The sequence below is a fragment of the Natator depressus genome, chromosome 6 (genome assembly GCF_965152275.1).
Source record: "Natator depressus isolate rNatDep1 chromosome 6, rNatDep2.hap1, whole genome shotgun sequence".
Taxonomy (NCBI): Eukaryota; Metazoa; Chordata; order Testudines; family Cheloniidae; genus Natator; species Natator depressus.
This window is the reverse complement of record NC_134239.1, coordinates 64413119-64436417: the sequence shown is the minus strand read 5'-3', so window position 1 is coordinate 64436417 and position 23299 is coordinate 64413119. Positions and strand designations below refer to the sequence as shown.

The 23299-nt window shown below is 44.0% G+C and overlaps 1 protein-coding gene across 2 annotated transcripts in view; it reads right to left on the bottom strand.

The window, feature by feature from the left end:
- Positions 1–23299, bottom strand: part of SUSD6 (sushi domain containing 6) — a 125829-nt gene that overhangs the window by 46266 nt on the left and 56264 nt on the right. For both annotated transcript variants that reach the window (XM_074955552.1, XM_074955551.1), the window contains exon 2: positions 18030–18186. In XM_074955552.1, coding sequence (XP_074811653.1) covers positions 18030–18150 — 121 coding nt within the window. In that variant the 5' untranslated portion in view covers positions 18151–18186. The remainder of the gene's footprint in view (positions 1–18029; positions 18187–23299) is intronic.

The window sequence follows — 23299 nt, the reverse complement described above, 5'->3', positions numbered from 1 at the left end:
GTGGTGAGCAGCTAGTGAACAGGCAGTGGTGGATATGGGTATTGTTCTTTCAAACAGACTCAGAATGAGAGAGGGGTTTGGGCAACGCTTGTGAAGACAAAGCAAAAAAGCTTCCCCTCTCTTGCTAATGTGGAAGCAGAATACGGTTACAGAACTGTGGCAAGACGTTTGAAAAGTCAACGTAAGAGAATCAGACACAGAAGAGTAAGGATTAAAAACCAAGAATTTTGGAAGGGAGATAAACCCTCATGCTTCAGTGCACAAGCCAATATCTAACTGAGGGCAGCTAGGCAGAATCCTGCCAATAGTGAAATCAGTTTCCTAACTACCTACAGCATAGGGTTTCTTGCACCTTTTTGTAAAAGCAGCTGGTGCTGGCCAATGCCAAGCAGGATACTGGAGTGGACAGATCACAGGTCTGATCCAGCATGGCAATTTTCATGTCCCCATGCAATATTTACCAATTGTTAGCGTACAGCCGTCACAGGTTGTGGCTGTTCTAAGGATTATGGGTTTTTTCGCCCTCTGATACCACTGTGAGGCAACTGATGGCAAATACTGACTTTGTAATGGCGATCACCAAATATACCAAATGCACCAAATACATTTAAAGATTTTTTGTAACGTTTCCAGCTGCTACCATTTAGTTATTTCTCAAAAATCTAAATTTTCACAGAACAAGTGAGACCGCATACACGATGGCTCGGTTCAGTCTTCACTCAAGTGTAAACAGGCTAAGGTTTTACATATTTAAACAGGTGAACACACACACGTTAACTGGAAGAGTATGCTACAGTCCAAGCTACTATATCCAGTTCATGAATACTGCTGCGTTCATAGTGTTTTCCACTTCGCTGTCGCAGACTGGCTGTAACTAACGGACAAAGAAAAGATCTTTTTGCCAGAGCAGCAGCCGTACACAGAGGATTCATACAAAGGGGCCGTTTAACATTAGACGAAAGTTTGATCACTGCAGCTTTGCTTGCTGCTTTAGGAGTCCTTTAACTTCTACTCTTTCAGCAAGGCAGTGTGTCAGCACACAGTGAGAGAGGCGGCCATCTGTATTACCACTGGTACAGAGGGAGGCTCCTGGTTCCTACAAAAAGGAGGCTGCATTAGATGCAATTTGTGTAGAATGGGATACTAGCAAGAAGCTCTGAACTGAGGCTATTTTGTGAAGAAACAGAGCTTCACTCTCCAGGGATCTGCCATCAGAACTACACTCTCTAAAGAGAGTCAGGAAATGCAACGTATACCTTTAAGAGCAGCTAATTAAAAACTTCAGTGGATGAAAACCACTTTAGTGGCACTGATGGACACCCATCTGCTGACAGCAGGAGAAAGGCAGATAGCTCCTGGAGGAGGAGTGTAGCTTTCTGTAGCATTCAGTGCTGCCAACCATGAGATACTGCTGTCTCACCTGAAAGAGATGGCAGGTGTCCTGAAGTAAGTGCTAAAATGGTTTAAGTCTTTCCTAAAGGGATGAACCCAACAAGCTGTGATAGGAAACTGCACCTCCTCCACTAGACCTGCATTATTAGAGTCCATAAAGATCAATTCTCTCTCTGACCTTATTCTACATCTATGTGCAGCCCAGGTGAACTGGAAGATGGCATGGATTCAAGTGCCATCAATATGCAGATGACACAGCTCTGCCTATCCTTCACCACATACAATGGTACCACCAAGATGACCCAATGTACGGAAATCAGCTCCTTGATGAAGAACAACTAGATGAAGCTGAATCCGAGCAAGACAGAAGTGATGCTGTTGGGCAGAAGAAAGCATCTGGAAGAACTTCCAGCCACAGTGTTGTCTCCTTTGGTTGAAGATGTATCACAGTTCAGGGGAACTGCTCCTCTCTTTCCCTCTCCTAGTCCAGCCAGGGCACTCACTCTCAGGCTTCCAGCCCCGCAGCCATCACCTCAATGTGAATTCCCCAGCAAAGACAGACTGCCTAAGAAGGCCTGCTCTGCTTTTGCTTACTCTTCAAGGCTATAAACCATGTAATTGCCACAGTTATATGTTGCAAAAAAGCTCCTTCTAAGCACAGGACATACATTAAGGTAAAAGCGTTGTAGAAAACATTTTGAACAATAGGAGAACCTACGTATATGCTACCAGAGATCATCCCGACTCCAACAAAGGTTTTGGCCAGTGAACAGTCCTTCAAACCTCACCAAGGGGTTTATTCCATGTGTGACTGGTTCCCCCCGGGTGCCACCTGAAACTGGGGTACAACTGAGCCCGCCTGACTCACCAGCCTGGGCTCCCTTTACACTGTACTGCTGTGACGGGCCCTCAAGCCCCTTCCAGCATACATACAGGTAGGGACACGTCCAGCTGCAGCTACACACGCATGCTTGAGAGCAGCTCTGCATGGGAAGGCTCAGCTAAAGCACCTCCCAGTTCTTAAGGCACGCACCCCCCTTTGGAGTGTAAGCCCATAATTATACCATCTTGTGCTGCACCGGGAACTGTACAGTGTAAGCTCGTAAAATTCACCCCCTCCCTCAGTGTGGAGAGAGATATGCAACAGCTTTCTGCCCCCAGTTATTTTCCACACACTGGTTTTAACTACAAAAGATAGATTTCAAAGTGCTTATAAGGGATAGCAAACAGATCAAAGCAGATTACCTAGCAAAACAAACAAAAAGCAATCTAAGCTTAATATACTAAAGAGATTGGATATGAGTAGCAAATGCTCACCCTAATTGTTTTAGGCAGTTTGCAGAGATTCTTGAGGGTAAGCTGCATTTGCCTGCAGTTTAAAATCCCAGATATTCTTTTCAAAGGCTAGAAATCCCTCTAGCCTGGGTTCAGCCCTTCTCCTTTAGTCCAGTCTTTATTCCTCAGGTGTTTCCAGCAATCTTCTTGAAGATCCACGATGACATCACTCCCATGCCTTAATTAGCTTTTGTATATGGTGGGAACCCTTTCTCTCCCCTCTTGGTTCCCACACACATTCAGTGGAAAAACACCGGTACTCCAAGATGGAGCTTAGTACCAAGCGACTTGGTCACATGACCCTGTACGGACACAGCAGCCATGAGGCCATTTGTAGAGTCCTCAGGAAGGCTCTCTGCTGGGAAATTAGCATCTTCGAAGACCCACTGTTCTCCCCAATGGCCCTTCCCAGCCAGCCATCTAGACTGATTACATTCTGCCTAGTGGGCATTCCCCTGGTGTAAACACATTTGTAATAGATGCATAGACAATATTTCTAACTTCAGATACCAAAATGACACATGCATATAAATAGGATAATCATATTCAGTGAATCATAACCTTTTTGACGATATCTTACATGACCTATCTTGCACAACATACATCAGTTATGCCATCATCATATCATAAGACTATGAAGAATATGGGGTGTAATGCCACACCCTGGTCACAAGTTCAAAACAGCTGATGCACACCCATCATTTTGAAGATCACGCTTATCTACTTTGGGCCTCTGGTCTGGTCCTCACATACCAAAGGATCATTATTAAATATTTGTTCCCAATGTAGATAGACTAATCAAGTCACCCCTTAACAAAGAGAAGGGTAAGCTAAAGAGATTGAGCTCTTTGAGTCTGTCACTATAAGGCATGTTTTCTAATCCTTTAATCATTCTCATGGCTCTTCTCTGAACCCTTTCCAATTAATCAACATCCTTCTTGAATTGTGGGCCCCAGAACTAGACACAATATTCCAGCAGCAGTCACATCAGTGCCAAATATAGAGATAAAATAACCTCTCTACTCCTATTTGAGATTTCCATTTATGCCTCCCAGGATTGCGTTAGCTCTTTTGGCCACAATATCACATTGGGAGCGCATGTTCAGCTGATTATTCACCACAACCCCCAAATCTTTCAGAGTCATTGCTTCCCAGGACGGAGTCCTTCATCCTGTAAGTACGCCCTACATTCTTCATTCCTAGGTGTACACATTTACATTTAGCTGCATTAAAATGCATGTTTGCTTGCACCCAGTTCACTCTGAATCAGTTTCCTGTCCTCTTCATTATTTACTACTCCCCAAATTTTTGGGTCATCTGCAAACTTTATAAGTCATGATTTTAGGTTCTCTTTCAGATCACAGCTAAAAGTGTTAAATAGCATAGGGTTAAGCATCGATTCCTGCGGGACCCCACTGGATAACGATTCCCTGTTTACAATTACATTTGGAGACCTATCAGTTAGCCAGCCTTTAATCTATTTAATATGTGCAATGCTAATTTTATCTTGTTCTAGGGTTTTTGTGTGTGTGTTTTTTTTTTTAATCAAAATGTGTGGTATCAAGTCAAATGCTTTACAGAAGTCCAAGTATATTACCTCAACATTACCACCTTTAACAACCACACTTATAATCTCATCACAAAAAGACATCAAGTTAGCTTGACAGGATCTATTTTCCATAAACCTATGTTGATTTGCATTAATTACATTACCCTCCTTTAATTCTTCATTAGTGAGTCATGTATCAGCTGTTCCATTATCTTGCCTGTGATTGATCTCAGGGTGACAGAACTATAATTACCCATCATCCCATTTACTCTTTAAAAACTGGCAAACATTTCCTTTCTTCCAGTCTTCCCCAGTGTTCCAAGATTTACTGAAAGTCACCATTAACAGTCAGAAAACTCCTCAGTCAGCTCCTTCAAAAGTAATTTAAAAATATGTAACTTGAGTAGCTTCTGTTTAACATCCTCCAGAGATATTAGTAGAAGAGTGATATCACCATACAATGAGACGATGTCATGTTTTCCCCCCAAATACAGAACAGAAATATTTATTGAACACTTCTGCTTTTTCTGCATTATTACTGATAATTCTAGCATTTCCATTTAGTAACAGACTAATACCGTTGTCAGGATTCTTTTTCTTCCTAATATATTTTAAAAATGCCTTCTCATTGTCCTTAACTCTGATGAGCACAGATTTCTCCTTTCTCCCTTTTGCTTCCCCTATTAGTTTTCTAAAATTCCTACCTTCTGGATTTATTCTCATTACTAGCAACTTCCCCTTTCTTACATTTAAAAAAAAATTATATGTATATTATGGCTCTTATTAGTTATATATTAGTATATTAGTTATTCCCCTCTAAGTCAGGTTGGTTTCTTACCAGCACAGCCTTCTTCCTCAATCAAAAAGATGCTTTTTGGGCATCTAGTCAGGTTTTCTTAATTGGAACTCATTTATCATTCACTTTTTTTGAGACTCCGTTCTTCCTCCTAGCTGATTTGGCTCATAATGAGGAACATGAGAACTGCCGTAATGGGCCAGACCAGTGGGCCATCTAGCCCAGTATCCTGTCTCTGACAGTGGCCAGTGCCAGAACTTCAGGGGAAGTGTACAGAACAGCCGCCATTGATGGACCCTCTGCCATGAACTCATCTAGTTCTTTTTTGAACCAAAAGTTATACTTTTGGCCACCGCCACCACAACATCTGCAGACTTTGCCACTTCAAAATGTTCATTACTGATCCGGAACAGGGAGTGAACTGTGAACAGCATATGTCCCAGAACAGAAGTTTGGAGGACCCTGCTGTTTACCTCTCTCCATTGTGAAAACTGACCATTTATTCTACCCCATTTTCAGCTTTGTGAAATGGGCCCTATTAAAGCAACAAGTCTATATTACTGATATGGACTTTATTCTGCTTCCACATTATAAATATGATCAAGTCATGATCACATGTACCTAAGCTACTATTAATTTTTAGTTCTGTCATCAGGTACTCTGTTAGGACAAGGTCTAAAAGAATTCCCCTGTGTAGGCTGGAACACTGAGTTAGGGAACGGTCATATAATGTTTAGAAATTCCAAGGATGTTTTAAGTTTTGGCAGCATGAAACCTCCAGCATGTCACTCAAATTGATGTCCCCCGTGGTCACGCAGTTTTTTCCCTACACATTGTAGATAGGAGCGTATGCTTGGAATATGCTTCAGATTTCAGTATTGCTATCTTGTGCCCCAAGACTGCTACGCTGAAACCAAACCAGTCAACAGAAAAATACATTCCACAGCTTGTAAAAAAGTGCCTAGTTACTTTCCTTAGGGAAGCCAAGAGAGTAAACAGAAAGACGAAGAAATATTGCACTAGTCATTGGGACTGTCAAATGTCGGTCTATTCTCTCCACATCCATCCCAAATAGAGAAGGAAGAAGTGTCTGAAATATGTCAGCACACGGCTCAGCAAAAGCCACCTCTAAAACAGCACTAGCTGTTTTCAGAAGCAGCTCTCTTCTTGGTGTACACTGGGCCTAAAATAAGAACTATTTAAAGTTTACAATCTGGTGGACAGTTTTCCCAGCGCTATAGTCAAGTTTCTTCTTAGGAGCAGCTAAGAGAGTAAGCAACAGCCATCTTTGTGGCATCACACACCAAAAGCCAGTTCTAGGTAGAACTCCCTCTGCAGCAGAGAACACAATTCTCCTGGCTCACATCTTTGGTGGCACTGGCGCCTAGGAAAGTAGTCCACTACAGTTTGTGTTACTTTTTCCCCTCACCCTATTGCATTAGGAAAGACCCTTCTCCACTGAAAACCCATACGGATCTTGTCTACGCTGGGGGAATTTAGCATTAGCAGAAGCCTTAGTTTTGACAAGGTTTCAGTGGTTGTTGGAGTTTTCAGACCACCACATTGACAGTTTTAAACTTGTCTACGCTAAGGCTCCCACTGGTCCAGTGGGAATTTTATTTTCTTTCCTTATTTCTTTTGAAAAACTCCCCAACGCAGACAAAGTCACAATGGTGGCCAAATAGAAAAGGGACCCCAAAAAAGCAGGTCAGAAAGCTATTTTCAAAACTTTTAATATGAGCAAGAAAAAAAAACTAGAAACCTCTCTGAAAAGTAGAGAGCATCCCTCCAAATGTAGCAATGGCTTCTATTCACAATTCCCCTCCACCCCCTTCATTTCATAGCCATGCATTTCAAACCCTCCCCAATCTGATCTACATCAATGATTTCAGGGCACTTACAAAGGCAGCTGACAGCAGATGCTCCAGTCATCAGTATTCTCACCGCACTCTGCCGCTTATTGATAAAAGGTTTCAGGCTTGTTAGTCTGTATCCGCAAAAAGAACAGGAGTACTTGTGGCACCTTAGAGACTAACAAATTTATCTGAGCATAAGCTTTCATGAGCTACAGCTCACTTCATCGGTTTTCATGAAGTTGATAGATTTCCACTCCATACGGCTAAATTCAGTGCCTTGCATAATGACAGGTTTCAGACGAGCAGCTGTGTTAGTCTGTATCTGCAAAAAGAAAGGAGTACTTGTGGCACCTTAGGATGAAAAACCAATGAAGTGAGCTGTAGCTCACGAAAGCTTATGCTCAAATAAATTTGTTAGTCTTTAAGGTGCCACAAGTCCTCCTTTTCTTTTTACTGATAAAAGGCTTCCATCCCTCGGGAGTCTCCCTTAATTCCACAATGTACTATGAACCCTCAGGCCACAGATCAACTTTTAAAATCCCTACAATACTCTAACAGAGGTGTTGTTAACTGCAGCTGCAGCAGAGACAGTGAGCAGGGAGCTCTCCTAAGTATGATGCTGTAATGAAGTAAACGTTACCTAACCATTAAAGTGTTAAAGTTCTTCCAAGAGAATCATGTTATTCTTATCCCTCCCACTCTACCCCTCTGCTTGGACACCTAAACACCCCCTTCATTTCACTACTCACCCTTTGAGCCATTAATTGGTTTGTCAAACCATTGGGTCCTTTTTGCAACTCTAAATCTAAACCTTCTTTTACATTCTACCTCCACATACTCCTCCCCCACCTTTCTTCTGCCCATCCTAGCATCTTATCTTTCTAGTTTCCCTCCTGCAACTTCATTCCATTCTCGCGTCTCCAGTCTTATTTTACAGCCATATTATAGCTGTGAATCTCTATAGCTAACGTTACAGGAGACTATCTATTCTTGGTCCTATTTTTGACCCTCTTTTAAATCTGCTTTCATGTAACCCAGAAAAATTTTACCCATGGCTAAAGCAACGTGACACCTTTGCCAGTGGAAGTTGACGGAAAAAAATGCAAAATTGTCCAAGTAATGGATTCAATACTGCAGCTACGTTTTATAATCTTAATTTGTTTCTTTAGCACAGGTGGTAAAGGGGGCATGAGGACGACAGAGGAGAGAAACTGGTGCCAATGAAAAAACAACAGCCTTCATGAGAACGGGGCAAGACACCATGCAAACCTTTTCCACAGGATCCTGCCAAATGCAGCTTCACACTGAAACAGCAGCAGCCCTTGGTTTTCCAGGGTCTAGCTTTTTATATATGTGCCAGCAGCTCCACATTCCCAATCCTATCTTTGGGTTGTGATGACACAAAGGCATCCTCCAGTGATGGCATTTATCTTCCTTTAAAAAAAAAAAAAAAAAAAGCAGCATTCTGGGGCCTAAACAGGGTGGTGATCCCTTTTTCCTCTAAAAGGTGAAACAAAAACAGGATCAGATACAAAGACAAGCATCAATAAGCAGCAGCAGCTATGCTACAGAGATCAGTCCTCGATTCTGCTCTCAAGTAGGGAGTAAAGATTTGCCCCACTGAAACAAGCCTGGCTGAGTATAGGAAACAGAGCATGCAAGATTAAATTAAGGCTCCTTGGTTACTGTACTGCTTCGTTCCCTAGCTTCTACTCCCCCGAGACCTTTTTTGTCTTACAGTCCACACAAACAAACAAACACAGCATTCCTTTGCTTCCATGAACATCTTGACTGCAAAGAAGGGAGTCATGCAAGTACATAGCACTGAAGCACTTCCTGTTGGAAGCTCCCATATATGGAAAAAACACTGGGGCACAAGAGAAAGCTTCCTCAAATGCTGGCAGCACAGTTAGCTCTGTGACAAAGCATTCTCTCTCTTTTCCCAACCTCTTTCTTCAACTCCGTGCCTCCAACACACTCATCCCCCTCCTTCCCTCACACAAAGAGCATAAGAGTTCAGCCATACTGGGTCAGACCAATGGTCCATCTAGCGCAGTATCCTATCTCCCGACAGTGCCAGATGCTTCAGAAGGAGCAAACAGAACAAGGCAATTTAATCAAATGATCCATCCCGTCATCCAGTCCCAGCTTCTGGAAATCAGAGGCTTAGGGACACCAATGGCTATTACCCAAGATGGTGAAGGACCTGTCCTCCAAGAACTGATCTAATTCTTTTTAGAACCCATTTATAGTTTTGGCCTTCACAACATCCCCAGCATCAAGTTTCACAGACTGACTGTGCGTCGTGTGAAGAAATACTTCCTTATGTTTGTTTTAAACCTGTCTATTAACACTTCCTTATTCTCTTTCTCCACACCACCCATAATTTTATAGACCTCTATCACATCCCTCCTTAGTGGTCTCTTTTCCAAGCTGACTAGTACCAATCTTTTAAATCTCTCCTCATACGGAAGGTGTTCCATACCTCTAATCATTTTTGTTGCCCTTCTCTGTACTTTTTCCAAGTCTAATATATCTTTGAGATAGGGTGACCAGAAATGCAGTCTTCAAGGTGTGGGCGTACTATATAATGACATTCTGATATTTTTTCATCTTATTATCTATCCCTCCCCTAAAGGTTCCTAACTTTCTAACAGTACCTAACTGTTCCACCAAATGGAGACTGCACAGCCCATGAATTCTCTTTCTTCTTAGATACAACAGATTTCAGTGTGATCCAAGGAGTGTACCCTACAGTTACTCTATCCAGTGCTCTAACATGCTGCTGTACCTACAGGTGTGACTCACTCCCCTTTCCAAAGCTTCCATAGCATTCCTTTCAGTGCTTGAAGTTGCCATTCATTCATTCTCCAGATACAACCCAGCTCCCTGTGCAACCAGAGGCTCAGCTGCCTGAGGGGAAAGGCTGGTTGTAAAGAAAAAGAAGTCTGAAAGCTCTCCCAGGGTTTTCTTGTTTTTTTTGCCTTTTTTGAGAGAGACTGATACTTATGGTAAAAATACTTGAACCCTGACTACACTACAGCCTTTAGCATTAGGTTTCAATTTTCCTAGTGCAGACGCAAGCTAAGTCTTGATCTGGTGACCCAAGTGTTTCTCCCCAGCTGAGACAGCCACACTGTAGAGTTGGGGATCACGAGCAGTGCTGCTAGTGCTTAACCCACCCTCAGAGAACTTAAAGAGATCAGGGGAAGGAGGGGGACTGGGGAAGAGGAAGAATCGGTCAGGTAATTGGGAAGAAAGAGGCCAAAAAAAATTTTTTTTGGGGGGGGGGGGAAGAGGGGGGAGGAATCTATCCTACTTGAAACATAGGAACGTAGGACGTAAGACTGGAAAGAATCTCCTGGGTCATGGAGTCAGTCCCCTGCTGTTGCAAGCAGGCTTATCATAAACCCAGCGCTTCAGCAGCCAGAAGAGGCAATTCAGGCATCAAAAGGGAGAGAAGTGACAGGGGAGTGACCAAATTACATGTAAAAAGTTGTCCAAGTTGGATTACCCTGTTTCGAGTTTCAATGGCAGGATATGGTCCCACAAGTTCCAGAAACAAACCCAAACTTGAGAATGTTTTCAAACTGCAGTGCTCAATAACTAAGAGTCAGGGCCAAGCGCCAGGATTACTCTGCATATTCTTCTTGTCAACTGTTTGAAATGGGCCATCCTGATTATCACTACAAAAGTCTTTTCTCCTGCTGATAATAGGCCACCTTAATCGATTACTCTCGTTAGAGTTGGTACGGCAACCCCCATTTTTTCATGTTCTGTGTATCTATATCTTCCTACTGTATTTTCCACTGCATGCATCTGATGAAGTGGGCTTTAGCCCACAAAAGCTTATGCTCAAAATAAATGTGTTAGTCTAAGGTGCCACAAGTACTCCTAGTTCTTTCTGCATAAAAAGTTTACAAGGGAGATGAGTGTCTTCAACCTAGTCTGCAGAGAACATCAAGGAAAAAGCAATTCTGATTTGCTATCTTCTCACAAGAAAACCAGGACAAAAAAAAAAAAAAAAAAAAATGGACATGGAAGCCTTCATGCCTCCCTCTAGAGTACCAGTTTCTCGATTTCATGAGCCCTAACAGGCTGGCTCCATTGGTCCCGATCTCATTAGCTCAGTGATAGTGTAGAGAGGCAGGATCCTCAGCCAGCACAGATATTGCCAGCAGTTACAGCTGAGCCAAGTACTCTGGGGGCAAGAATTTAAATATCTTATTAAGTCAAACTTAAGAATTTGAGGAGCCCATTCTATGTTCCCCTCCTTCCCACTCCTTCTCCCTGAACACCATGGCAGGATGGGCAATAAGACCATCTTTTTGGACCCTACATACGAAGAATCAGGAGAAATTTCAGGCAGAGTGGCTCAAGTTTTAATGAGAGTTTGGTGGGGAAAGGGATTATGTCAAAAATCTGTCTTCCAATAGAGACCAGGCCATGTGCTCAATTATTTATCTACTTACCATAATAACAAACCTTCTGTAATTTGCATGAGGGAAAGGTTAAACCAGAAAGACCAATTCTGATCCCCAGTAAAGAAAAACAACCACCCACAATTAATCTACATAACCTGGCACCTCTGGCAATTTGCCCTTCTTGCTTAGATTAAAGGAAATAAAGGTTTTTTGCCTCAATTTGTCCTTACCACTCACATACCCCCATCTTCTGTGCAGCCTCAGAGCATTGTTTTCCCTTCTTCCGCCAAAAGCAGCTGCATACAGACAGTCCTTAAAGATCAGCTACAAATCAGTGAAGCCTTCATTGTGAAGGTCACCCCCTCACACCCCGAAGAGGACTGGTTCACAACACAAGACATACGGTCACTAATGTTCCAAAATTAAAAATTCTAAATACAGATGAAACTATTAGGGGGGAACGGGCCAATAGTTGCCATATAGTGAAAGCCAAAGCCTCAAGAGACCAGAAAAGGAAGACTCCAACTGAGAAGACAGTGGCAGGTTCCTCAGGAGAGAGTCAGAATTGGACACTTAGCTCTAAAGGCTAATTTATAGTTACCGTTTCTTATCTATTTTCTTATTATCCTTCAGTTCTCTTTACTAATCTAAATTAGGTTTCCTAATTGGCATCGTCTTGCCACAGATTGTGTATACACAGTTCCAAGTTTCACAACTTTTAGAAATTCTGGTTTTCCTGTTGAAGGGTTTTGGGGGAGACACACACACACCCCATACTCTTGGGAAGTACAGACGGTCAGTCTCAGAGACCTCATCATTTGCCTCCTCTTCCCTGAACAGGCGAAGGGAGGAGCAAGTGACAACCTTGTTTACTGATGTTCAGGAAGGAATTCAGGCTGCTGCCAGTTCAATTTCAGGGGTGTCTCACCAGAGGCCTGTTGCAGCAGCCTGAGCATGCTGGGTACAAAAAAGAGTAGAGTAAAAAAAGGAACATGCCACCCTACGGACCACTAATTTCTGTGTGTTCGGATACACTATTTATTCTGAGTTACTCACAAGTTAACATTTTGTGCTATTACAGAACTTTTCATCTGAAGAGCTTAAAGTGCTTCACAAACAAAGAGGTAGGAGCCTTGGCACTTAGGTACCTATTTAAGCCACTCCCCATTTCTCATTAGAATGGGGCAAGAATTACAAATCAGCTCACATACAAAGGACCCGGGGAGATTTAATAAAGGACTGCTATCATGGTTTTATTAAGTCTTCCAATTTGAATTTTCAAGACCCAGCAAATTGTGTGGTTGGTTCAGTTTAACAGAATTCTAATAAAATCAAAGTCTTGCTTGATTCATCACCAAAAGTATGTTTGAGTGGTCTAGTTCTGGTTCCATATGGACCAGTTTCCACATAAACCAAGGCACTATAAACACTGGCACTGTTACCATCATGCGTGCGTGACCAATGGCTCCATTGTTATACACTCTAATCCTCTGCATTGTATTTCCAATTTGTGTGTTCTCCTTCATGAGACACCCCATCGACCACCCACCCTCCTCCCTTCCTCTGCTTCTTTTCCCATTGCCAATTTTCCTTCTCTTTCCAAGATGTTATATCCCCTCTTTGGATTTTAGAGGACTACAAAATCAGCCCAATCACTTGTCTGTCTAGCCAGTGCTATCACAACCACTAAATAATTCACCCACAACTACATGAACGTCATGTTTTAATCTAGCGTAATTACAGAGGCAAAAGCAACCCTCAGATTGCTATTCCTCTGGAATGTATATAAAGCAAACAGAATCCCTCAGTGCCTTGGATGTGTTCTCACAAGACAGAGCAGGAATAGTGAGCTAGCTGTTCCATGGGATGCAAACATCACTCAGCAGTATCCAAGAGCCTCTGCATGGAGCAACCTTAGCACTGAATAGGCCTTAGCACAGCAAACATCACATTCGTCATGTTTGCATCAGAAGCAACATACAGGAATGGGATCTCCTCAGTTCTTAGGTGTTTGAGCCTGAATATACAATTGTAAGTGGTGACCTTAAAAACAAGTAGCTTGTTGAACAGTGCATATTTCACTAGTGACTAGTCAATGACACACATACAGTATCTTGGCCACAGTCCAGATGCATCCTACAAGGAAATGGAATCAGGTAGGACAGGAATTCAACTGCAACATTTCTGGCCCCTATTTTCAGAATGCTCTTTCTGTCTCCAACCTCCACCATCTTCTCTCATTGAGACTTTGAGAAGTTGCTAGTATGAGCACAGATACAAAAAGAGCAGAAAAGGGGAGAGCCTTTCCCTGTTATAAACCCAAAGAGTATCCTTAGGAGTCCACTCTTCTTCCCTCAAAGCCAAAGACATGGAGCTGTGAAGTACGATAGATATTTCTGAATATCCCCCTCTTACGATAGATTGGAAGCCATGCTCAGTCAATCAGCACCAAGTTGTACTGTTTTATGTGTTAAGGGTATTGCTGGAGTTGAATTTCACCTGACTGAAAGCCCTGAAAGTTCAAAGCTGCTTTCCCCAAACACTGAGACATCCTCAGTCACTAAGCAACTTATCACCTTCACCTTGAAGCACATCAAGGATATTAAGAAAGATTGCTTGAGACAGTACTGAGGATTTTTCTCAGAATCCATACATGAATAAAATCCATTTAACACACAAAGCAGAGACCAGACACCAGCTGACTGGAAATGGGTCTGTCCTCTGCATCTACCCACACAGCAAGGAAAATGAGTGTTTGTCTAGATAGGAATATCTAACCTGCGGGCTGGTGAAATAATGTAGGTTACAGCTTATACAAAGCAAATCTCTACATTATTATACACATTACACAGTCCTATATACATTTATTACATTTAATACTGCACTAGCCACAGCCTTTACCTTCAATCTCTCTGACCAGAAAGAAGCTTGTTTTTACATGTCTAACAAGACAACCAAGGCAATTCTTGTACTGTTTGTGGCAGCTGCGACACATGTGGCTGTAGCTCTGCATTCAAGACAGTCTTAACATAGGAGTCTTTACGAAGCAAGAGTTTATACCATGACACACACCCATGTTCCTCCAGAGCATTTATGTGAACTAAGTGGAGTTTGAAAGAGGGGCAGGGGGAGGAAGAGATGATTTTCCAACTGATTTGCCTGTATTCATGGTTTATACCTCTGGATCTCAGCTCCTTGGCAGACTCACTCACTAGCGTGACTCAACTGACAAGCTGCTGCAAGTGCACTCCCTTGGTTATGTGCCACATTGCCTTCTCCTCCTAGCAACTATCTTTTAAATCCGACACCAAGATCTCAACCAAGAACTACTGCAACAAAGCATCTGAACTTGGAAACACTCACTTCCCAAAACATGAGATTCTTTTCCTCCCATAGGAAATACAAACTTATCTTGATAAAAAAAACAACTCTTCTCCTGGGTTGTTTTCTCACCATTTCATACCTGGGCAAAAATGAATCCATCTGGGACAGAAGGTAATTGTTGTAGACTAATCCAGAGTACTGGGTGGAAGAAGGGAAACAATCCAGAACAACTCTAGGCTTTTCTGACATGGCAGCTGAACGCTCTCTAGTGCTGTTGTGTGTAACACACAACTAGATATCTCTGAAAAATAACACTGTAAAAGCTTAACAGTGTCATGGTTGACTTTTCCCTTTCAGCAGCCCTGTACAGCAGTGGTCATTTGCATACAGATTACAGTCTCAATTACAGATGTTTCAATATGCAATTGGAGTTTCAGGGATGGTGGAGCTTCAGTCCCAGATCACAGAGTACTTGACAGGCTGGTGGCTACAGAGTCTATGCTGGGTTATTATTGGGGGTAGAGGGGCTGGAAAGAGATGGATTATGATTTTAAAAGGTCTTTTCCATCTACAACTACAGATTTTAACGTAGATAGTGGTCACCCATTCCTGTCTGTCTCTTGATCCCAGCAGCTCCCTCCCCACCAGAATAAGGCCAGATGCGCCAACAAGAGGGGCTCCTCATTTGTCAGTAGCTCCCAACATCAATAGGCTTTTCTAGCCAAATCCACCTCCAGAAGCAATTGGGCATCCCTTATAATTGGCATTTCTAGTATCTAGAAGAATCTCATTGTGCTAGGCCAGGGGTGGCCAACCTGTGGCTCAGGAGCCAAATGCAGCTCTTCAGAAGTTAATATGCGGCTCCTTGTATAGCAGGGGCAGGCAAACTTTCTGACCTGAGCGCCACATCAGGGTTCCGAAACTCTATGGCGGACTGGTGTAGTGTATTAAATTGCTCCCTGTAGGAATGTGCTACTTACAGTGTACTACTTACAGCTGCCAGTCCTGGTGCTCTGAGCAGCATGGTAAGGGGGCAGGGCCAGGTTGTTTGGGGAAGCACAGCCTTCCTACACAGGTGTAGGGTATTAAATTGCTCCCCATAGGCATGGGCTACTTATGGTGGGCTACTTACAGCGGCCAGTCCTGGCGCTCAGTAAGTAGCACATTCCTACAGGGAGCAATTTAATACACTACACTGAGCGGTGGCTCTCACGGCCGCGCTGCCCGGCAGGAGCTTGCAGCCCCACCGCCCAGAGCACTGGCAGCATGGGAGCTGAGGCTGTGGGGGAGGGAGGACAGTAGGGGAGGGGCTGGGGACTAGCCTCCCTGGCAGGGAGTTCAAGGGTTGGGTAGGACAGTCCCGCAGGCCGGATGTTGCCCACCGGCCATAGTTTGCCCACCTCTGTTGTATAGGCACCAACTCCGGGGCTGGAGCTACAGGTGCCAACTTTCCAATGTGCAGGGGGTGCTCACTGCTCAACCCCTGTCCCCACTCCACCCCTTCCCATTCCCTCTCCCAAGCCTGCCATGCCCTTGCCCCTCCCCCTCCCCCTCCCCCCAAGGCTCCTGCATGCCACAAAACAGCTGATTGGGAGATGCAGGGAGGGAGGCGGAGGTGCTGATCAATGGGGCTGCTGGTGGGCTGGAGGCGCTGGGAGCCCCGGCGGGGGAAGGATTTGAGCTGTAGCTCACGAAAGCTTACGCTCAAATAAATTTGTTGGTCTCTAGGGTGCCACAAGTTCTCCTTTTCCTTTCTGCAGATACAGACTAACACGGCTGCTACTCTGAAACCTGACATATTACTGTGGCTCTTTGGCAATGTACATTGGTAAATTCTGGCTCCTTCTCAGGCTCAGGCTGGCCACCCCTGTGCTAGCCACAGTCCAGATAACTACTGCTAGGCTCTGTACAGACAGAGGAAGTGACAGTCCCTGCCCCAGAATTGAGCTTCCAACCTTCACATTTTGCGGATTTTAAACTTTTATTTGCAATGCTTATATCCTCCTGTCTCCAGCTACTGAACTCAAGACCTCATTCACCCTCTTTGCTCCCTTCTTCCCTTCCTTCTCTATTCCTTTTGACTTTCAACCCCTCCTTGTGCCGACCTCTACTCCACAATGTCCTTCCCCCAAACCTAGAGAGAAACTAAATAGTCGCTCTTTTTAAAAGCCACGAACCACTAACAAGACTAGCACCAGCCACCACCTACACTACTTTGCTTGTATGCTGCATCCTTCTCCCACATCTCATCCCAGGTTTTTAGTCTTTAAAACTGTAGCCTTTTCAGTGCAGGGGTGTATGGCTTCTAGTACATATTGGGTGCTACTAGACTATAAATTATAATTAGGCTTAAGACTTATTTGGAATTTATACTTCATTTCCAGCAGGAAGCCACTGCCATACATAGCAGCAATTACTAGAAGTCAACACATTTTCTTTTTTGTAATAAGTCTTATTTAACATCGCTGTGCAGGAACAAGAACACCCTCCTCTCCCCCCTTCCCAATATTTCTCATTCTAGTGGTCACCACTGCAGATGTTCACTGTGGTGCATATCAAGAAGCATCTCAAGAAGGCTAGTAATACAGAGAGGTTATTAGCTTTCAACATGCACTATATAAATATAAATATATGTGTGTGTGTAAGTAAATGCAATACAATGCTAATTCATCAGTGAGCCTTGGTGCATGTATGTATGTGTATATATACACACACTAATATACATATACATATAAAGTGTGTGTGTCTTATTTGTGCATTTCCTATACAAATTCTACCCGCAAGGGTTGGAAGTGATGTATTGTTTGGCACTTTCTCCATCAGCCAGGTTTTGTCCACATTTGCACCTCTCACCACACACTTCTGTCAGAAGAGCATCAAGAACAAGAGACAAGAAGAGAGATGAGATGAATGGGGGAGAAGCTGGAAAGTGGCTAACAGCAGGTCAAGTGACATGTCAGAAGTTACCAAATAAGAGACCAAAATGAAATCAACTGATCCCAAACTGCAGTCTGCAGAGCATTTGCTGGTCATTTGGTGCTGGCTCTCTACTTTGTTTCCAGATTTTAAAATCACATTTGCAGCACTAAAAATACATTAAGGCCCTTCCCAGTAGTATTTTTCCAGGTAAGCTGTAGCTGCCACACAGATGTTATATGATCATCTAGGATAGCGAAAAAAGCACAATCACAAACAGAAGGGGAATGGAGCCTATAAGAAGATCTCTGTATACGAAGAAGTGGTCTCTTGTATTTTGCCTAACACTATGTAGCAAATTTTCACCTACTTGTGTATTTTAAAATGCATCTACCTTGCACACACAGAAAGTAGGTACTGTAAAAGGTTTTACTTACCTGAGGCCAGTCCCTCCAAGATGAAAGTACTGAAGATAACTAATGGAAGAAATAATCCATGACCAGTCAAGGCAAGTGGTGATGCTGTGTTGCTCTTTGGTGCTACCATTCCATGGCACATCTTAAAAGAGTTCTGGTCGTCTGGGAGTGATCCAATCTACAACACAGGAACAGAAGAAAAATGCAAGTGAAGACGACAGATCTCTATACTATTAGAGGGGAAGCGAATAAAAGAGAAATAAGCAAAAGTTGCTGCTTGTTTTAATGTTTAGGAATCCCACCATGTGAATTCATCTGCATTTTACTGGGGGGGGGGGGGTGGAGATCGCAGAAAGATTTCCATGTGAAGTGTCAAAAGGCTAGAGTAGCTAAGCCAGAGCTTTTTTTGGCTGTAATCCTCTCATATTTTAGATGAAGGCAACAAAAACAGCGCTTACATTTTCTCTTTCCTTTAAGACACCCAGACTGACTGCAGCATCTGGAGATGTTGCTTAAAGCAGATTTCAGGTAAACCAGTTTTGCTAGACAGTCGCTGATTTTAAGAATGTCTCAAAGAAACAGCAGTCTGACTACTAGACAGCTGGGATAAATCAATCAAATGCTTCCTTAGCTACTTGGAGAGGCACAACAAGCAACAGCACACTTGCATGAACACACTTTAAAAGACTACCTTAAGGAGGAATGTCAAATAGACACTGAGATCAAAACATCACACCTGTGGATTACAGAGTGCAGCCAATTAAATTCAAGGATGTGATATCATATCTGTGAATTCGGCCACAGTTTGTCACCTTTTTCCACACTCAAAACATAAACCAGATTAACAAGAACTGTCCTGATGACAAAAATCAGTAGGGAACCAAAGAAGCACAAGTCAAAGCCCCATTTATGTGACGGGAAAAGCTGTATAGGCGTGACTCCAGAGATCCAAGGTTTACTACAGTTTATGTAAATTTAGAGTTAATAAACCACTCAGATTGCATCTCTAAAAAATCCCCTTAAGGGAAGTCAGAATTAAAATCCCAGTTACCCTTTAAACTAAATATATATTTAGTTTACATTTTTTGCCAGGTGGCTAATGCTATAGTCAAGGTTATATGGACACTCACTATAGCCCCTCTATTCTTCCATATACTTAAGACTTTCAGAGAGAGATTCTCTTTTGGGGATAAGATCTTCCCATGCCTGGTCTCAACTAAGGAATTTTAAATTTGAGGGGGGGGAGACGCAAAAAAACCCCCAAACAAAAAAAAAAAGCCCTCTTCTGCTATGATTTTTCAGTTCAGTGGATGTTCTCATTGTAGGAGGTTTTTTTGCTTATGCAAAACAGCTCAGCTTCAGAATTTGGATTTTTCAGGTTGATTAGTCTTCATTTAAGGAAAAATCCTTTTTCTGTTTTGAGGTTGAGGAAAGAAGGAAGAAAAAAGTATAAGATTTTTAAAACTTGCCATTAGGCATATGTGGTAATAAATCTGGCTGTCTCTAAGATCTAGGATACTAAGTTAGTAACACAGCAAATAAACACAGCCAGAAACTGAAGTTTTATCCTGTCTTCAGTTTTTTATTCTGCCACAGAGAAAATACTAAAGAAGTTGTTAAATGAAGGGAAACGATAAACTTGTGGATCACTCGAGAAAACTGGAGGAACATTAGTTGAGCTTTCTGTCAGATAGTTCAAGCATGGGCTTAAAACAGCATTTAAACCACCACATTAACAAGAGGCTTGGAGCATCTCTGGAGGGCAGGCTGCTAGTGTGAGAATATTTGTCTGTGCCATAAGAACCATGAGAATAAACCTGTGGGGGTGTAACCACCATGTCACACTTGCAGTATAAGAATGAGTGAACAAAGCATCATAAACCCAACTCATTCTTTCCATAGTGCAAAAAAAGGATTAAGAAGATAGTTGCTGCCAGTTACTGGTAAATTTTTTTTTACGTGAAGATTAGACTACATTTAGAGTGAAAATCTTTACCGACGCAGAAAGCCGAGACACACTAAACAAAGGAACAGAAACCAGACGACAAACAAATGTGTTTGTCCCCAACACAGTCAGATCTACTGCATAGGATTTTAGAGTTATATTAAAGAAGGAGGCCTAAATATACGCTACTCTCTATCATATGGCCTATAGTCAGTTTCATTCTTCCATGAGCCATTGCTCTGGGCTAAACTACAGACCCCAGCATGCAATGCTTCATCTTGAGCCAAGTATCCTTTCTGCTTACATCAAGATGAGGCACTGCAATTTTCCCCAACTCAAGGAGATTGTACTGGCATGATGAGCTATGCAAGTATTTCCAAAATGTTAAGAAAAGAAGAAAGAAAGAGAGAAAAGACAACCACCGCCTCAAGGATAGGTACCTTCCTCACAGGAAAGCACTGGAGACTGACACAGGAGTAAACTCCTGGATATGTGTTTGTTACTACGTATTGCTGCTCTGGTGACAGGCTGCTGCATAGCACAATGCTGAATGTCTCCTTTCTCACAGGGTCAGGCACTACAGTTTCTCTTCGTCACTTTTTGATGAGACGTCTCATACGAGTGCTGAAAATTTGAGGAAGTATCTGCGTGACCCAGGGACCTCTTGGTGCCAACTGGAAGGGGGCATAGTCATGCAAAAGGGTTACTGGGATCTCCTGGATCTGGTATCTATATACTAGTTCACCAAAGGACGGCATGTAAGGTCTCTGCTGAAAGCCTGTGTCACAGCGATCATAACCATTGTGAAATGTATGTATGGACATGCACGCACACACGCACTGAAAATATGTTCTTAAGGCCTGTGAATTGGGGCTGGTCTCCAAAAGATGATGAATGAATTGCTTTTAGGAAGGAAACGCTTATCTGTCTGGCTATATGCAAATTGAGTATTGTGTGCTTTACAATGGCTGCTTATTTACAAACGGAGCAAAATGCTAATCAAAAGATTGCAAAAGCTACAGAGAAGATTTTCCACATGAAAAAACAAGCAGCAGGGGGTGTGCTGTTTTGGAATAAAGACAGTGGAATGTTGGAACTGTAACTAGAGTCAGACAAACACCCTGCATCCTTCATCTAGGGCAGCAGTTCTCAAACTGTGGGTCAGGACCCTAAAGTGGGTCACAACCTCATTTTATTGGGGTCGCCAGGGCTGGCTTAGCCTTGCTGGTGACTGGGGCCGAAGCCAGAGCCCCACTGCCCGGGGCCAAAGCCCGAGGGCTTTAGCCCTGGGCAAAAGGGCTCAGGTTTCAGTCCCTACCTTCCTGGGGCTGTGTAGTAATTTTTGTTTTTAGAAGGGGGTCGCGGTGCAATGAAGTCTAAGAACGCCTGATCTAGGGCAGTGGTCTCCAAAGTTTTTGGATCGTGCACCCCCACGGTGCCGCTGAAGAAAGGAGAGGGGAAGACCTGCTGCAGGCATGCAGAGCTGCCGCCAAAGAAAAAAGAAAAAAAGGCGGAATGCCGTCCGGCGGCGCTCCTCCTGCCACGCACCCCCTGGGGTGTGCATACCCCACTCTGGAGACCACTGATCTAGGGGACAAGCTGCCAGCATTCTTGTCTTATGAACGGAGGGTCGCAGCCAACCTGGTTGTTAAGGACTGGGAGAAAGAAAGACTTTGGGTGAGCAAAACTTCATTAGGCAGGAAAATGTCCTGTTAATGAAGTTTAGGTCCTAGTATGCCTGTTATGATTTTATTTTGCATGTAACTAGCTGTTTTCAAATATTTCTATTGCTATCACTTGAATCTTCATGCTTTGTTAAATAAGCTTCTTGTTTTTACTACAAACATATCTAAGTGTTGTGCAAAGTGGTGATCTGAAGGGAATATGGTGATCAAGTGTGTTTCACTGGGAGCAGAGAATCTGGGAATTCTGGAAGTGTCTAGTGGACCCAGGGCTGGACACTCTATAGATGCAGGGAAGGCTTGGGGTGTGCCTCTTGCTGCCTGCAGAAGGAGCCTGTGTAGGCTGAGAGGGGAGTACTTGTGTTGCATGTGGCTGGTGGAGTCAGGGAGCCAACCTCCAGTCCTGTACAGACAAGGCTTCCTCACACTGAGGGCAGGTGGTAGTGAGGTGTCTCACAACTAGGGTGACCAGATGTCCCGATTTTGGGGGCTTTTTCTTATATAGCCACCTATTACCCCCCACCCCCAGTCCTGATTTTTTACACTTGCTATCTGGTCACCCTACTCACAACCCTGGGTACTTCCAGGAAGCGTCACAATCTGGTGCTGCTCTGCTCTGATTTATGAATACTGTATGCTAATCTGGTTATTGGGATAATGTTTACTGTATGAATATGTTGGTTAAATTTAATTGCAGGGTGGAGGGAGAGTTGTAAGAGGAAAAAAAAATAAGCAGGAAGTGAAACAATGGCTCTAAATAAGCCTCACACCCTGAACACCCAGTAAACCAGGGGTCAGAAACCGATGGCACGCTGCTGCCTGCCAGATCCCAGCTGCCGACCCTGCTCAGCCCGCTGCTGAACCCAGACAAGGACCCCGGCAGGCAGCAGCGTGCCATTAAAAATCCTGCCCGCCAGATGAAGAAGCTTGGTCCTGCCAGCTGCTGCTGCAGAGCAGACAAGCTCCCCCCCTCCCCCACCTCTTCCCCCAGCCGCCAATCAGTTGATGGCCCTTGTGAGGGAGGGGGAGAAGCAGAGCTGCAGCAGGCTTGCTGCTTTGGGGAGGAGGCGGAGAAGAGGTGGGGACGGGGCCGTAGGTAGAATCAGAGCATGGCCCCACGACCCCAGCCCTCTGCCCTGACACACACCCAGCCCTCTGCCCTGACCCCTGCACCCTCCCACGACCTCAGCCCTGACTCCAACACCCCCACACACATACCCAGCCCCCCCATGCCCTGACTCCTGCACCCTCCTCACATGCCCCCAGCCCTGACTCCTGCACCCCCCCACACCTAGCCCCCCCACCCTGAGCAGCAAACAGGAGCTCCTGCACTACCCACACATTCCCACCTGCACCCCTCGCACCAAATGGGAGCTGCCCAGGTAAGCACTCCACACCCAAACCTCCTGCCCCAACCCTGAGCCCCCTCCCTCATTCTAGCTCCTGGCCAGACCCTACACACCAACCCCCAGCCTGCTCCTTCACCCCCAGCCCTGTGCTCAGTGCACTCCCACCCTCAGCTCAGTGCAGAGAGAGAGGAAGAGAATGGGCTAGAACCAGGGAGAAGGTAGGTACCCACTCTATGTGGGCAGGGCCAGGATCCCAGACCGGCAGCAGGCTGAGCAGGGCCGGCAGCTGGGACCCTGGCTGGCAGGAGCCAGCGG